This window comes from Stenella coeruleoalba (assembly GCF_951394435.1).
Source record: "Stenella coeruleoalba genome assembly, chromosome: 3".
In the NCBI taxonomy this organism is placed as follows: domain Eukaryota; kingdom Metazoa; phylum Chordata; class Mammalia; order Artiodactyla; family Delphinidae; genus Stenella; species Stenella coeruleoalba.
In genome coordinates, this window is record NC_137148.1 from 83,097,193 (window position 1) to 83,113,540 (window position 16,348).

Consider the following 16,348-nt stretch of genomic DNA (forward strand, 5'->3'; position numbering starts at 1 on the left):
AGTAATACAGGTATACATTTATCAGTTTTTAAATTTATATTGCCTTTACAAATTAATTAGCAAAAAAATGTCCTCTGATGTATGCTTTGGGAGTAATTATATAATTAAGACAATTATCTTTATTTTGCAGGTTTTACTTGCCACATGGCTTAAGTATAGATAAAGATGGAAATTATTGGGTCACAGATGTGGCTCTTCATCAGGTAATCTTCCATTTGGCAGTTATTCAAATAGAAGTTAATGAAGTTATGCTTTCAAAACACTCTGGAGTTGTCTGGGTCTTTTTTTATTTTATTTTATTTATTTTTTTACACAGCAGGTTCTTATTAGTTATCTGTTTTACACATATTAGTGTATATATGTCAATCCCAATCTCCCAGTTCATTCGACCACCACCACCCCCTGGGTCTTTCTTTGTGACCCAGAAAGTTTATAGCAAAAGAATGGAACAGCCATGTCTGAAATGGTGCTTTTAGAACTCAGTGCTAGGAAAAACTTACATGTAAATGATCAAGTCACCCTTCTCTGTGTGGCTGGCAGGAATCTTAGGGCCAGATGTGAAGCTTCACTCTACCAACTGTTTGGGCTCTCCCAACCTCCTTAGGTTCCATATCTGCTTTTCTTTCCTCTGTCCCCAGGTCTTAGTTCTTTTTTTCCATATCTGCTTTTCTTTCCTCTGTCTCCAGGTCTTAGTTCTTTTTTTTAATCACTTTATGTGTTTTATGTATTTTTCTTAAGCTACCTTAATCTTCTATAAATTGAGCCAAAGTCTCTAGTATATACGTTTATATGTAAAACAGCAAATCTTTGTTCTTTTTATAGGAAGTTATATTTCCATTAGGGTATATATCATAATGTCTTTCCCTTAAAAGATAAGCTCATGTTTAATACCTGTTTAATGAGTAGATGGGAAAGAAGTAGGAAAAGAAAATAGAGCTCAGAAGGCATAGCTAGTCTTCAAACATCATCTCAGTAAACATTTATTGCTCTTGTATTGTCTGGAGAGCGTTCTACTATTAGCTAAGGAAAGACAAAAAGGAAGTGTGGGGATGGGTGGAACAGGACATCCATACTAGTCTCCATTCACCACTAATGACCTGGATGACCTTGGGTAGGTCACTTAATCTCTATAAGCCTCATTTTTCATATGAAGGAATCAGACCAGATGATTTCTAGAGTCCCATCCAGTTCTGAAAAGTACCTGCTTTTAAATAAGTCTCTGAAAGCTTACACTCTGGTTGCCTTAGTCAGGTGGGTGTGTGTCAGTTATAACCATGCAAAGTGGGTAAGGCTTTTGTTCTTTTTTTAAAAGGTGTTCAAACTGAATGCAAACAATGAAGAAGCCCCTCTGTTAATCCTGGGAAAGAGCATGCAACCAGGCAGTGACCAGAATCACTTCTGTCAACCTACTGATGTGGCTGTGGATCCAGACACAGGAACCATCTATGTATCAGATGGTTACTGCAACAGTCGGATCGTGCAGTTTTCACCAAGTGGAAAGTTCATCACACAGTGGGGAGAAGGTACTCAGTAAGACTCTTGATCTCTCATTATAATTATTGGCCAACATCATTAGGAACAAGAGATTGGCCACCCCTCACATTCCTTAGGATGTAATTGTCCCCTGGAGTGAGGAAAACAGGGCCTCCTTATGCATCCAGTTGGCTGTTCTCACACACACACACACACACACACACACACACACACACACACACACACACACACACACACACACACACACACACACACACACGAGTCTTATAAGAGGAAAAAGAATGCTTCTACCCAAAAACTTTAAAGTTTGTCCAAATAGGGAGAAAATCTGTAATGTGTTTGTGGGTAAGAGATATTAAGTGCTTTAACTTCTTTTTCCCCTGGTTCCAGATACTTAGTGGTTTACTATCATGAATTTTGAAAATTATAAAACTTTAGAGTCAGACTTTGGGTGATTTTACAAATTGTAAATCTGAGGTTTTTCTTTGTTCTGTAGAGTCTACTGAGAGCAATCCTAAACCAGGCCAGTTCAATGTTCCTCACAGCTTGGCCCTAGTGCCTCATTTGGGCCAATTATGTGTGGCAGACAGGGAAAACGGTCGGATCCAGTGTTTTAAAACTGACACCAAAGAATTTGTGCGAGAGATTAAGCATGCGTCATTTGGAAGAAATGTATTTGCAATTTCATATATACCAGGTATTTCATCTTTATTTTTTGTGTTTTTTCATACTACACTCTATTCTTAAAAAGTGTTTGTCTTATCTTAATACGCTCTTATTGTAATTTTTTTATTAAGGGATTGAAGATGACTTATATATCAGATCTTAAAATTTTTAAAACTGTTAGTGCATTGTACATCATTTTCAACTCAAGTGCCACTGTTCTTTATCTGGAAATAATGAAGAACTCAAAAGATTTAGCAACTGTTTGTGATGGATTAAAAAATGGTTCCCAAACGTTGATTTTTATTTTTCCTTAATTATGGTCATTTGCTTTAGTTATTAAATGATTAATGTTATGTCTTCACACATCATCAACAGATGGTATATGTTGATAAAACCAGTATTCAAAATACTTCTGCTTCACATTTTTTTAAAGAGTGTCAGCCAATTTTTTAAAGATAAATAGGTGATGTAAGTGAGGCTTATGTGTAAATGTCAGGAGAAATGATCAATGAAATCTGGAATTTTTTTCTCATTTTCAAAATAGATTTCTTGACTTAAAGAAACTCAGAAAAATAATCCAAACTTACAAAATAAAGTTCATTTAATTCATATTAAAAAATAAGTTAGCATAAGATTTCTTTATATCATGAATACTGAACAACTGAAAATATATTTCTAGAATTTATATACAATTTTTGCAATTACTTAGTAAATATATCTATACCTATATTAAAGTTGCATTAACTACATGGTTATCACTATAATATTTATATTTCTTATCCTATTAAAGTTGTGTATGGCTACTATCTTCTGAGGCAGCCCCCAATTTATTTAGGACATGGAATAAAGGGACTCAAGTGACTGAAATAAGAAGAAGTTTGGCTTCACTAAGGAATAAGTAATAAAAGAAAGTAATAAAGGACTCATTAATGTCAATGAAAGATAAATTCTCGTGTTCGTTTTTACCTCATATTTAAAGAATAAATTTGGCAAGACGATTTACTTAACAAAGAGGGTGATCCAGTTCATAATGAAAAAAAATAAATCAAATATGAGGAGAAAAACAATCAGGAGAAAAGATGAGAGGAAATCTGGTTAAAAAGAGAATCTCAGCAAAAGACAAAGTGTATTATAATTGGAATTCTCTCTACAACGTTACACAATAGTAATTGATGTTGATAGTGTTGATTTTTTCTTAATATGATGTGCTAAAGACCCCTATCCTGAAATCCTTAGAGAAAGATGAAAAACTCTTCAACACTGGTTTAGTATTTTGTATATTTTAGTGTTTTAATTCTTTAAAACATAATATTCAATCATCTGAAGTATTTATTTAACCAAAACATCACAGTTTCCATTATTTTGGATAAACACTACTATACTAAGAAATATAATTTTACTTCAAAGAGTATTCATGGAATTAATATAAAAAGATGGTCTAATTTTTTTAATTAGGAAAAAATGTCTTTGATAATCTGAAATATGCATCTCACATTTTCAAGTGTTAGTTGTTTAAAATCGGACCATTCTTCTATCTACAGTGTAACTTCACTTTCTTTGCATATTTTTCTCTGATTCTACTTGTAGCTATAGTAGATATTACATATTTTTTAAAAGATCTGATACCCCAGAATGATTGCCTTAAATAACCTGACTCTTCCCATTCCTATTTAGAATACCTGTGATGTCTATATATCTATTCCTCTACCTATGTCATCTCCTCCATATCTATGTATTCCTGATTTCTACTGGCTTCCTAAGTGGAACAAGCTTTGCAGTTCCTGGTTTTTCTATTACAAGGAAGTTAGTCTCCTAACCTGTTTGCCCCTTATCTTATTACTCAGAAAGAGACATCTGCTAAGTATTTTGTTTTCTACTTTTGTTGCCAATTGGAGGAACCAGGTTGACCCTACATTTCTTGTTTGTGTGATGTACACACATGTATTGAAAAGCCCGTCTTATCCATATTTTAAAAGAAGGTTGACTGGATATGTTTTCACAGGTTTGCTCTTTGCGGTGAATGGGAAGGCTTACTTTGAGGACCAAGAACCTGTACAAGGATTTGTGATGAACTTTTCCAATGGGGAAATTATAGACGTCTTCAAGCCAGTGCGCAAGGTATTCACATACATTAACTATGTATCAGTTTTCATGAGAATAAAACTAAAATATGAATCTTGGAATTCGATTTATACTTGAATAAGTTTTTAAAAACTTAAAGGACATGTGATTACTTTCTTAGCGAGGTTGATGGGAGTGCTGTATACTATGTTTTATTTAGAATAAATGTCCTTATCTATTCCTCAGTGAATTTCTTCAGATGCAAATTAACACTGTACGCAATTCTAAGGTTCTTAGTTGATTTGCACACAAGAGCAGGTTTAAATTCACTGTAGTTAGATTATCTAAAATGTAAGTCTTTTCCTGGTTTCATCCAAGTAAAGAAGATACCACAATATGTTAAACTATAATTTTATAGTTCTCTTAGATTCAACAGAAATCGTGTTTGCTTTTTTTTTATGCTATGACTACACTGAGCAACAGGACTTGAAAATAGCACTTCTTAGAATGTATTCAAGTTCTAGAGATTTGGTTTAGGTAAAAGACTAAAGTCTAGTTTTGACCTCACAATGGTATACCACTGTTTATTCTAACAGTGCTTTTTACAAACACAGTGACTGTGGTGCGGTGTGCCCATAGCCCTCTGTCTCCTCAGTTTGCTTTCTTTGCAAAATGGTTGCCAAAATGATCAGAATGCTCATATACACTGCCTGAATGTGCTTGTGGTACATAGATTTTAGCTAAAATGCTGCAAATAAGAGTTATTTTTCAAAATTTGTAAAGATTTATCAGCTTTGATGGATCAAAATGCAGCTGTCGTAAGCCACTGGATAAACCATATTTCCATACTCAAATTCCTATAGTATTCTCTAAGACACCAAATTTGCTAGCTTAAAAAAAAAACACTTTACAATGCCAATGTTAGAACACTGACAGCCAGTCTGGGATTTATTAAAATTCATTCTAGAGCTATTAATTAAGTACCTACTCTGTGTCAGGCATTATGCTAGATACTAAGGATACGATGGTGAACAGAACAGGACACAGCCTTTCCCTCAGTTGAAGTTTAACAAAACTTACAGGATCCAAGTTGAACCAAACTGAATCTGAAGTAAATATTCCTGTACAAATTTCTTTTTTTTTTTTTTTTTGGAGTTTCTATTGATACATAACAAACAGGACTTTTCGTAGAAGTATTTCACCTGAAAAGCAATAAGCAATCAAATATCCAATCATAATAGCCCTTCAGAAAGAAATTCACTACATCGATGATAGGTATTTTACCTCAGTACTGTTTCAGATCCTGACTGATTATCTGATCTTCATTGTTTCGCTGCTTTGAGCTTCTTCATATCTATTGATAAAGAAAGTGAGATACTTCACTTCCTTTCAGGTCTTCACTTTGCATTAACAGTGTTTGCTTGATTGTTCTTTTAATAATAATGAACTATGTCAATCAGGATATTAACTTTTAATTCAAATATGCATCTAGAAATCAACACTAAGTGCTAAGCTAGAGGCTAGATTCTAAATGAGCCGTACTCTCCTAAAAATGAGAGCAGCCCTGAATGAAATTTTCAGACAGCCTTGTGGCTAAACATCAGTAGTCATCAGACATTCAGCAATGAATAAGTCACAATATATGGGTCAATACAGCAAACTTGAAAAGAGAGTCTAACTCCAAGATGAAATTTGCTTTTCCTTTCAATAAACAAGACTTGATATTACACCAAAACATAGAAATGTGTTCTGTGTTGACTCAGTAAACTGAAACCGGTTTATGAATCTCTCAGAATTTTCACTTAATTAGATTATCATCACAAAGATTAAGTTTGGGTGAAGGGAATAATGTGGTGTATTGACTCCTATGTAAGAAGTGATTTTTCCTGCAAGTCAAAAGTCAAGTTTTACATAATGTATCTATCCCGCTGTTTGTGCCTGTCCACTACTTATCTCCTCATATACTTCAGTTCTCCCTCTTCTATTACATTCTTTAGGAATGTTTATGTCTGAATGTATGATCTCCATCTTTACCTCTATGCAGGGAAGCTGAGACAGTAGGACAATAAAGAAGATGATTCTATCAAATGGTGTCAAAAAGTTCTGAGGGCAAAAGATACATAGTTGCCCCCCCACATTCTTGCTCCCATAATCATAGCAAGGACTATGGTCCCTGTCATCGGCTTTCATACACCCCTCAGGCAGGCGTTTTTTTGTCTTCTTTCTTCTGCACAGATGCTCATGTGGAAAAGGAAAGGAATATCCCCACTGCTCCATACCAAAAAATAAAATAAAATAAATCAGAAAGATAGAAAGAAGGGAATAGTAACCCCAGATTCGTGTTATTTCTCCAACCTTAACAATGGAGATTAAAGTCACAGTATTTGACAGTGTTTGAGCCTAAGTTTCACACAAGTGAAATTACATATCCAAAGCTACACAGTAAGTAGCACACCTGGATCTTAAACTCAGGTCTTTTTGACTCGAAAATGTGTTTAATACTGAGGCCACGGGATATATTAAACCATAACATAACTTGGTACAACTTCTTAGAAAACTTCTTTGCTTAATATGAAGTAAGTTTAAACATTATTTTGTGTTAATGCAAACATAGGATATGGAGAACACAAATTCCTTATGAATTTTTAAGACAGAATATAAGATTTTGAGGGCAGATTGCCCTGGGCTGTGTCACCAGATGCCCAGGAAGTTGCTATCATTCTTTTCTCTGATCACTTTTATTTTGTTAGGGAGAAGTACCTCAAGAGAAGATTTCAAAGCCTAGGGTAGATCTTTAAATCTGTCCAACTCTGAAGTCTTAAAACCTAACACTAAATCTTACAGCATAATTTTGTTTCAGATGACACAGAGCAGTAGAATAATTCATTTAAAAGATTATAGTTGAGTGCCTGTGATTGCAGTAGGAATAGAGGTCCCAAATTCCCATCACTAAGCTTCCCCCTGAACCGCTCCTGGGGCCCCAAAATATTTCCAGCTGAACCCCTGTCTCCCTGGATCAGTTTGAGAACCACAGATAGAGGTTGATTGTTATTCTAGCCTTGAACTGATGACATATTGTGATTAATTTAAAGCAAAGTCCTTACCAATGAATAGTTCAAACATTACCCCCTCACCTCTGTTTCTCCACCTATTATAATATTTTTCCCATCAGAAAATATGAAGTACTTTACAACCACATCTTTTGCAAAGCAGTTTCTTAAAACGTATTTTGGCATAGAGGAAGAGCTCCCTGTGATGCAATTCTGTTGCCACCTATTAGCTGAACCCAAAATAAAGATGAACATTTAACGACTGGTTTGGGGGATTTCAGCAAGGCAGTGTTTTGATTTCTGGCTCTCTGTCCTTCTCCTGCACATTTGTCAAGCTCATTTGATAGTTCGAAGGAATGAGCCTCCTCAGCATGGCTGTCTCATTTTTCTTTTCAATGTGACAAATTGTTGCTGATTTTCAAAGCACAGTAGTTTCTCCAGAGCATGTATTCTGCCCCTCCTACAGCGGGCTAAGAAGAGCAGTTAGCCTCATTAGCACCCTTTGTACTCAGCAAACCAAAGTGAACAGATGCTATCTGGTAAGCCCAGAAGTCAGGATAATGTTCCTATTCATACTCACTGATCATATTTTTGAGAATGGTACACTCAAGCAGGCCTCCTGGCCTCAAAGATGAAAAAAATCAGCCACATCCTGCCAACTAGCCAAGACGTGGCACCCTTGAAATCTTCAGTAGACAGATGGAAATGGAAGCAGCACATCTTAAGGCTGCTCTTCAAGAAACCAACTCGGTGACCCCAATAAAGTCACATAAAGGGCTCCCCTGTCTCCTGTGTCCTCATGATTGAGATGGCATGATTTGATATGGAAATATGTCATGAAGAAAGACATATTAAAACACCAGTGTATCTGAAGTAAGTACAAAAACCAGGAAATACTGAAGGGCACACTCAGTTTGTTTCGTTTGCTGACCAAAAATATTGTCAACACTGGGCTTCAGAGTAGAAAACCCGACCTTACTGCTTATCGCCTAGTATGCATTTCAGAAATAATCTGAATGTCCTGAATCTTTGAAATGATTCCTCTTATCAGTAATATAAAAGTACTTTTTAAGGAAGCTTATGATAGCTTGATGAGAATAATAACAAGAATTAAGACCTGGTCCTTTTTAGTTGTACAAATTAAAACTGGCAAATTTGACAATGACTAAAGGTAGAAGAAATATGAAGGCAAAAAATATTATTATTATTTATAAATATAAATAATTAGCTAAATAATGAACACCAACTAATCAAGAGTGTAAAAAAATAATCTGCTTGTAAATGTTCAGTTCATTTTTTTTTTTTTTTTTTTTTTTGCGGTACGCGGGCCTCTCACTGCTGTGGCCTCTCCCGTTGCGGAGCACAGGCTCCAGACGTGCAGGCTCAGCAGCCATGGCTCACAGGCCCAGCCGCTCTGCGGCATGTGGGATCTTCCCGGACCGGGACACGAACCCGTGTCCCCTGCATCGGCAGGCGGACTCTCAAACACTGCACCACCAGGGAAGCCCTGTTCACTTCTTAAAAGACTTGAAAGTCAGTGAGGAGGCTGCCTCAGTGTTTCCCAGCACACAGAATTATGTCTGGCAGAGGCAGTGTCCAGTGCGTGAAGGGATGACTCTTTCTGGCCTAGAGTTGCTTTGATGGGAATCATTGTTTCTCTGGTCTGAGTAACATGCTTACGGTCTTCTTGTGTGCTGTACTGTGTTTGTCTCCCTTTTCATGAAGACCTCAAGTACAGGCTCACCACCGCACTATGTGCTTCTTGTTTTGGCAGCACTTCGACATGCCTCATGACATCACTGCGTCTGAAGACGGGACCGTGTATGTTGGAGACGCTCACACCAATACCGTATGGAAGTTCACCTCAACTGAAAGTATGACTTTTACAGCATTATTGTCCACATTTTCCCTCAGTTTTATTGCTTAAAAACATGTCAAAAAATTTGCATGTCCGTCTCTTTTTATTGCTAGGAGTAGAGTAGGGAATCAAGGTATGACTGGCAGTTGTTAAAAGACCTGTTGGTAGTCATTTCAGGGATTAACTTTTTTAAAAGCGGAAAGAAACTTTTTTTTTTTCTGCTGGCAATTATCCCCTTATTTCCACAGATATTCCACAGGAAATTCTTGATGCCTGAAGTAATGTCTGTTACATTGAAAGCCAATGTTAATTCCAACTTAGTTCCAGAAGGAGGAGATGACTCTGGCAAAGCAGAGGGCCTGACTGAGGCATCCCTTCCCACGTGGCTCTTCAGCTCTCAGTAGCTGCTGAGCATCTTGGAAGACCAGCATCTGAGTCAGACACATATCATCCCGAACAGGAAGCCCTCTGCATTTTCCCTTTAGACTTCAGCTTGTTCAAAATACTGAACTATGTTTTCATGTAACTCCAAAAGTGTGTCTGGGGACAGAAGAGTTTCTCTGTCAGGATCAGGCCAGATAGTTTGGAGACTTCTAATTGCAATTTGAGCACTATTTCTAATTCTTAAAAAGTATACTAACATAGCCACCGATACCATACTAAAAACTTAAGTTTTCTAAATTGAACAGTACCAGATGCTTAGTAAGCCACAAACCTCAATGTCCAGAGATGCTTTTAAAATATGGCAGGGTCCAAACAGTAGAAGATGAGGTTAAGGAAAAGAATTGCGGATAATAAATTTGAGGTATCAGGACCTACAACAGCAGTTTTAAATAGAGAAATAATAAAGACTTGTGGACTTGATGAAGATAAGAAATACTACTTATAATAAGGAAAAATGCAAATTACAACAAGGAAAAAATACAAGGTATAACAAAGAAAAGTAAAATCATGAGTCCAAAAACTTTAATCATATACCGTACAGGTCTTGGAGCCCAAGTTAATTTGGTAACTGTTGTCTTCAGAATTGTCCTTTGAGTAATTTTTGCTGTTTTGTAATAAGGACCCAGTTAGGACTGAGTGTCCAGAGGTGCCCATGGACTATTCCCCTCCAGCAGTAGCTGCACATTCCCCTGCAAGTGTGCCTCTCCTACCACCTGCCTCCTCAAAGAAGAACCAGAAGGTGTAGGCAGACAGGAAAGCAAAGAGAGATGGATAATTCCCAATTGCATGACTGAACCCAGGCTTTTCAGAATAAAAGATGGATAAATACCTTTCAAGATGGAAAAAACTTCAGAAATCTAACTAGTATCTTCATTTTACAGATAGGAATATGATACTTGAACTCATTAAGATTCCCGTCTAAGGCTCATTATTCCACCCTAGCTGTTGGTACTAAACAGAGATGCATATCCAAGTCACCTGGAGAAGGTTTTCAAAGCACACATGGCCAGACCCCATTCAAGATCTATAGAAAGAAGAAGAGTTATAATATGGGTATTTTGGAAAGACTTCCCAAGTTGTTTTGAAATATCCCCTGATTGAGAAGCACTACAATATAGCATTCAGCTATGAAAGAGAAAAAGCCTTCTGCGCAGTCCAGAATGCAACCAAATAATAAATCTGGGAAAAACAGTACCTTGGGAACAATAGGACTGCCGTAGAAGACTAAACAAGTGTCTTGTATATTTATGTTGTAGCATTTAACTAGTCAAATCAATCTGTCAACTAGAAGACTGATAAACATGGCAGAACTAGTAGTCAGTCTAAGATGTCCACATGAAAACAGAACTACTTGATATTTCAGAAATAATACAGAATTGTAAACTCCACATGGAAAATCTCATTTTAGATACGAAGACCTTGGAAATATTATTTCAGCTTTCCCTAGGAGGATTTCATCTAGGATTCATGGACCTGGCACCTCATTAGTGACTTGTATCAAACTCTTTTCTAATATACTCATGTATTTGATGAATTAAAGAAATATTATCTACTGAGAACAATTAATATCAAAATTAAGTTTTCAAACATTCTTTTTGGGGATTCTGATTTTCTCTCTCCTTGCTGTACTGTGTTACAGAAATGGAACATCGATCAGTTAAAAAGGCTGGCATTGAGGTCCAGGAGATCAAAGGTTGGTCAGATTCCTCTTGTGACTTTGAAACCCAAGGCTATGTGTGTTGAATTCTTTTATGGCTCTTGATTGCACTTAAATATTATCAGGCTAAAAATATAATATAATCTGGTAAATTATCGATAACGTCTACTGTGTACTTGAGGCTTTAAACCTACATGCTGCCACTGCTTTTTCTGATAAAATGGAATAGTAATAATGAGCTCAAACTCACTGATTTCAAGTGATGAAAAGTGATTGGGGATGTAAGAAATCTACAACAAGTGGGTCAGAGGCATTCAGAGTGGAAAAAAAGTCAGTCAGTCACTTTTGGAAGTTTTAACCTCAGGCAAGTAGAAAAATAACATCCAGCATGCTGGGAAAGGCCTTCTTTAATGGGCTCTAATCTTTAGAGTGAAAAATATCTTTGGAGAGTTAATAATATAGGGGCCTGAAAAGATTAGCTGCTCCCTAAGCTCCAATCTTAGTACCATTCAGCCCCCAGCATTTACTGAGGGCCATCTATGTGTAAGGCACTATAGCAATGGAACTGCCTGACTTCAAGAGACTTACAGCCTGTAAGGACTCTGTGTGTGTGTGTACATACATACATGCATATTCATATATAGAAATAAGTACTACATCATTGGTATGTATTGTAAGACATGGGGGGATGGAATTTAGCTACTGGCAAAACTACTGGGTTCATTTGGAATCCCAGTCAAATTATTTTCTCCCTTTCTTAGGATCAGTTTATATTGATACATTTTCTACTATTTTCAGGGATTTGACATTGTCGTGTAGTTAAGAACTCACTAGAGGTGTTCCTAATGTTTAAGTAGCAAAGTGATTCAATTCTTAGTTGCTTTACAAATGATTCTCCCAGATATTAAGACTTAAGCCTAGGCTTACTTGTTTTCCTTTTTCATGAAAGCAGGTGGAAAAGAGAGGAAGAGAAGCCAGAACCAAGAGGCAATTTAGGGCTTTTATATAGGCAGATAAGAAAATATAGCCGGCTCCAGGTTGGAAGGGGTAAGATAATATTATAAAATAAATAAATAGCAACTGTTTGGCATTTGTAGAGATTCTACCCAGGTGACACTACTGAGTGACATTCATACTACACATATTGAAGAAGTTTCTGATCTGCTATTTTTCTGTTATTGTTATGTAAAGAGTTATCGATAAGTTCTATTCGCCCTGGAATAAAGACGTTGGAAAAGATACCATTATTAATAAGAGCTGTCATTTATGGAGGACAAAAAATGGACTATACAGAGAATTAAGGTTAATCCTTACACCAGCCATATGTTAATTGCTATTATCCCCATTTTACATATGTGAGAAAATTGAGGGTCAGAATTACTACTAAGATATCAAATGGCAGAGCCAGAAGTTAAACCAGTCTGGCACCAAAGCTATGCTCTTAACCACTATTACTGTACTGCTGAGGAGAGATCAATACCACCAATTCATTCACCATAAATTCTTCCAGGAACTACAGGTTGCAGATGGTTGCAGTTTACTCTGAAATCTCTGGGATTTCGAAATGGCCTCAAACCGTTTCTATTTAAATAGATCCCACCAAAACTCTGAGACTATACTGGTTGACCTGCTGTGAACAGCCCAGCCACACTAATCTCACCCACTGGCCACATCCTCTCTGCTGCACACCACTGAGTCTGTTTGGTGGAGAAACCTCTCAGCAGCTCAAATAGTCAATTTAATTGAAATGCCTTGTCATGACAGTTCCATTTTAATAGTTAGGAATACCCAAACCCAAATGAACTTGTTCTAGTCCTCTTTGAATCCGTATGACTCTCATTAAACTTTTTTATAAAAGATTATTTTCTTATTACAAAAAGGAATATAAATCATTCTGGATCTCCAAGAGTTTGTCTTTTATCAAAATCTGGAAGCTTAATTTAAACCACCTCTTACAAAGAGAGAGAGAAACACCATCCCAGATTTAACAGCCCTGTAGATACATGGTAATTGTAAATTTTGAAATTCGAGTAACCTTTGATGACACTCATCCCCACTGTGAAAGGTTACACAACCGATCAGTAATAGAGTTTCAGAACCAGTGTTGTGTTCTCAGGGAGTTTCAGGGATAAGAGAATTTGTGATGATAGAAACTTAGGAAAGGGATTGAAACTTTCGAATAAAGTTACTAGGGATAAAATAGACATGCCAATATCCCACCAAAAGCATAGCCCTTCACCCCTTCCCCACCCCCACCGTACAAGATGATGATGGCAAATCAGACTTAAGAAAATAAAAATAAATTCTCTGTTTTTAGCACTTAGCATCTTAGACCTTATGGAGAGCAACACATTGTAGGGGAAGCACATTGCATTTAACAAACAAACCAAAAAATGAGTACAGGAATACTCGTTTTATTGCAGTTTGTAGATACGCACTTTGTGTGTTTTACAAATGGAAGGTTTATGGCAGCCCTGCATTGAGCAAGTCTGTCGGCGCCGTTTTCCAGCAGCATTTGCTCACTTCATGTCTCTGTGTCACATTTTGGAAATTCCTGAAATATTTCAAACTTTTTCAATATTATTTGTTATGGTGATCTGTGATCACCATCTTTGATGTACTACTATGAACTCGCTGAAGGCTCAGATAATGGTTAGCATTTTTAGCAAGAAACTATTTTTTAATTAAAGTATATACATTGTTTTTTTAAGACAATGCTGTTGCACCCTTAATAGACTACAGTATAGTGTAAAGATAACTTTTATATGCACTGGCGAACAAAAACATTTATGTGACTCGCTTAATTGCAATATTTGCTTTATTGAGTTGGTCCAGAACTGAACCCGCAACAGCTCCAAAGTATGCCTGTAATCTCATTGGTGCTATATGTATTTTTCATGTCTTCTAACATGCTACTTGCCAGTATGCCGTCTACAACCTTCAGCCTTCAGTTCCATCTGTGATGGACTGGGTCATAATTGCTATGTTGCTGTATTAAGAATGTCTGTCCTTTCCTGTCCCGGTTACTCCAGGTGGTCTCTGGGCTTCTCTCCTTCTGTCAAGGGGGGAGAGACATGCACGTTCTTGTGTATGTGAGCTCACACAGGAGTGCACCTAGCCTCCCTTTCTAAATGCATTGCTTTAAAGAAGAAGGAAAAAACTTCCTATACATCAGCTTTCAAAATTCTTTTTATTTCCAAGTATCTCTAGAGATTCCAAGAAAGCTTGTTTGAAGACATATTTTGTTGCAGATTGAATACATCTGGCCTCTTATATAGGAGAATGTCACAATGTCACATGGGGTACCCCCACCTTCCAGAAGCCCCAGGTCCTGGCTAATCTTAGAGCTTCTCCATTCCATCTTCATCAGGGATGCTCTAAATTACTGGGGGTTTTAATTAAAGGATTTAGGATAAAAAGTAAAAGTGACAGAATTTAGATTGTTCTTTACGCTTTGAATGGAATTCTTAGTCTCTTAAGTGATAATGATTTTTTAGGCTTTTTACTCCACTTATAACGGCTTCTAAGAAGAGCAGCAATTTTTTCTTTTATATTGGGAAATTAAAATTTTTTATCCTCTTTCTTTAAAATGTAGAGCATCTTTTAAAATCTAAACATACTTCAGCTGGTTCCAAAAGTTAGAAAGTTCAACTATTTTTAGTAGATTGCACTCAGCGTGCAGAAGGGATGTGGAAATCAAGAATTTCTAAAGTGCAGTGCAGTGTGCGTATCTTAGCAAGTTCATTACCTCATTCTCAGCACACTTACTGTGAATGGTAAAATGATTCTGTTAGTCTGTCACCTACTTCATAGTTCTTCTTTCCTTTTATTGGAGCCCGATCCTAGCTCTGCCTTATCGATGAAACTAGATATGAACTGGTACAGCCAATGTCTTAGGTGTAGGTAAACCACTGAATGACAGGTAGGAAGTGCTATGTAATTACTCTGATTATAGTCACTTTCAAATAGAAATAAACCCTTCTTCCAAGGCAACAAGTTCTTGACTACCAATCTATATCTTTGGCCTATATTTTTAAATCCTATCATCTCTTTATTGTTATTTTTTGCTTAAATATAGAACAGGCTTAAATAGAGAACAATTTGTATACCTTTTCTACAACAGTGAAGAAAAAGACAAAACAGCTAGTGGTCAGGAAGAGTAAGAATCACATTCATATTCCTCTTGGAAACTGAGACTTAAAAGATTAAATTTGAACCATTTAGATCTATGAACCAATCCCCTTCCTTCTTTCCCACTGAAGTTTCAAGACCCACTTCAGTGGATAAAGGAAGGGAAATAATGGTCTCCCCTTAATCACAGTACAGGGAAGGAAATGAAGACTGTGAGGCCATCTGTAAAATGGTGGTAATAATAGTGCCCACTCATAGGCTTGGTGTGATGATTAAATGAGAACAATGCCCGAAACAGAGTACGTGCTTGATAGATTTAACTGAGACTGGGAAGGAGGCTGGCTCAGAACATTGAGGCAAAAACCTGGGACCTCCCAATTGTGTGTATCATAAATTGTGTTTACAATGCCTTAAGCAATTTAAGAAATGCTTCCTTGGAGAAGTGTCCAGCAAGCTACTAAGCTGTGTCCATACATATTAAATATTAACCAAAGATTTTCCTGATCATGTTAAACCACTTATCCCTGCCATTTTTGTCAAAATTTCCATGAGGCCATATGATGCACTCTGTATCATAGGGCAGAGGGCACACCAAGAAGTTGAAGTTCAGAAACCTTGTGAGCCTTTGGCAAACATGGTTGTGACTTCCAGCCTTCACACACAGGGTTCTTGTACAAACACATATATGTGCTTCTTGGGGGCAAGAATGCCTCAAGGTTCAACCTCATTTTCAAGTCAGTAGTTATTAAGATTCCTGCAGCTGCTTATATGGTTTTATTGTATCAATTTCCCAAGCAGTACTTTAGGCCTGATATCTACCCAGTATCTGCCAGTATCACAGAATAGTTGTGAAAGTTATTTTCATCAACAACAAATGGATATACAGTGCATCTGTGTGCACTTACAACTTGCTGGGAATGGTAGAAAAGAACCTGGAAAGGACACAGTTCCTTTTTCCATTTCTTAATTCTAGAATTAATATGTGCA

At 36.8% G+C, this 16,348-nt stretch overlaps 1 protein-coding gene across 14 annotated transcripts in view; it reads left to right on the forward strand.

Annotated features, from left to right (window-relative positions):
• Window positions 1–16,348, forward strand: part of PAM (peptidylglycine alpha-amidating monooxygenase) — a 280,663-nt gene that overhangs the window by 259,100 nt on the left and 5,215 nt on the right. For all 14 annotated transcript variants that reach the window (XM_079916802.1, XM_079916803.1, XM_079916801.1 and 11 more), the window contains 6 exons: window positions 131–203; window positions 1,313–1,523; window positions 1,991–2,191; window positions 4,163–4,278; window positions 9,046–9,145; window positions 11,213–11,266. In XM_079916802.1, coding sequence (XP_079772928.1) covers window positions 131–203; window positions 1,313–1,523; window positions 1,991–2,191; window positions 4,163–4,278; window positions 9,046–9,145; window positions 11,213–11,266 — 755 coding nt within the window. The remainder of the gene's footprint in view (window positions 1–130; window positions 204–1,312; window positions 1,524–1,990; window positions 2,192–4,162; window positions 4,279–9,045; window positions 9,146–11,212; window positions 11,267–16,348) is intronic.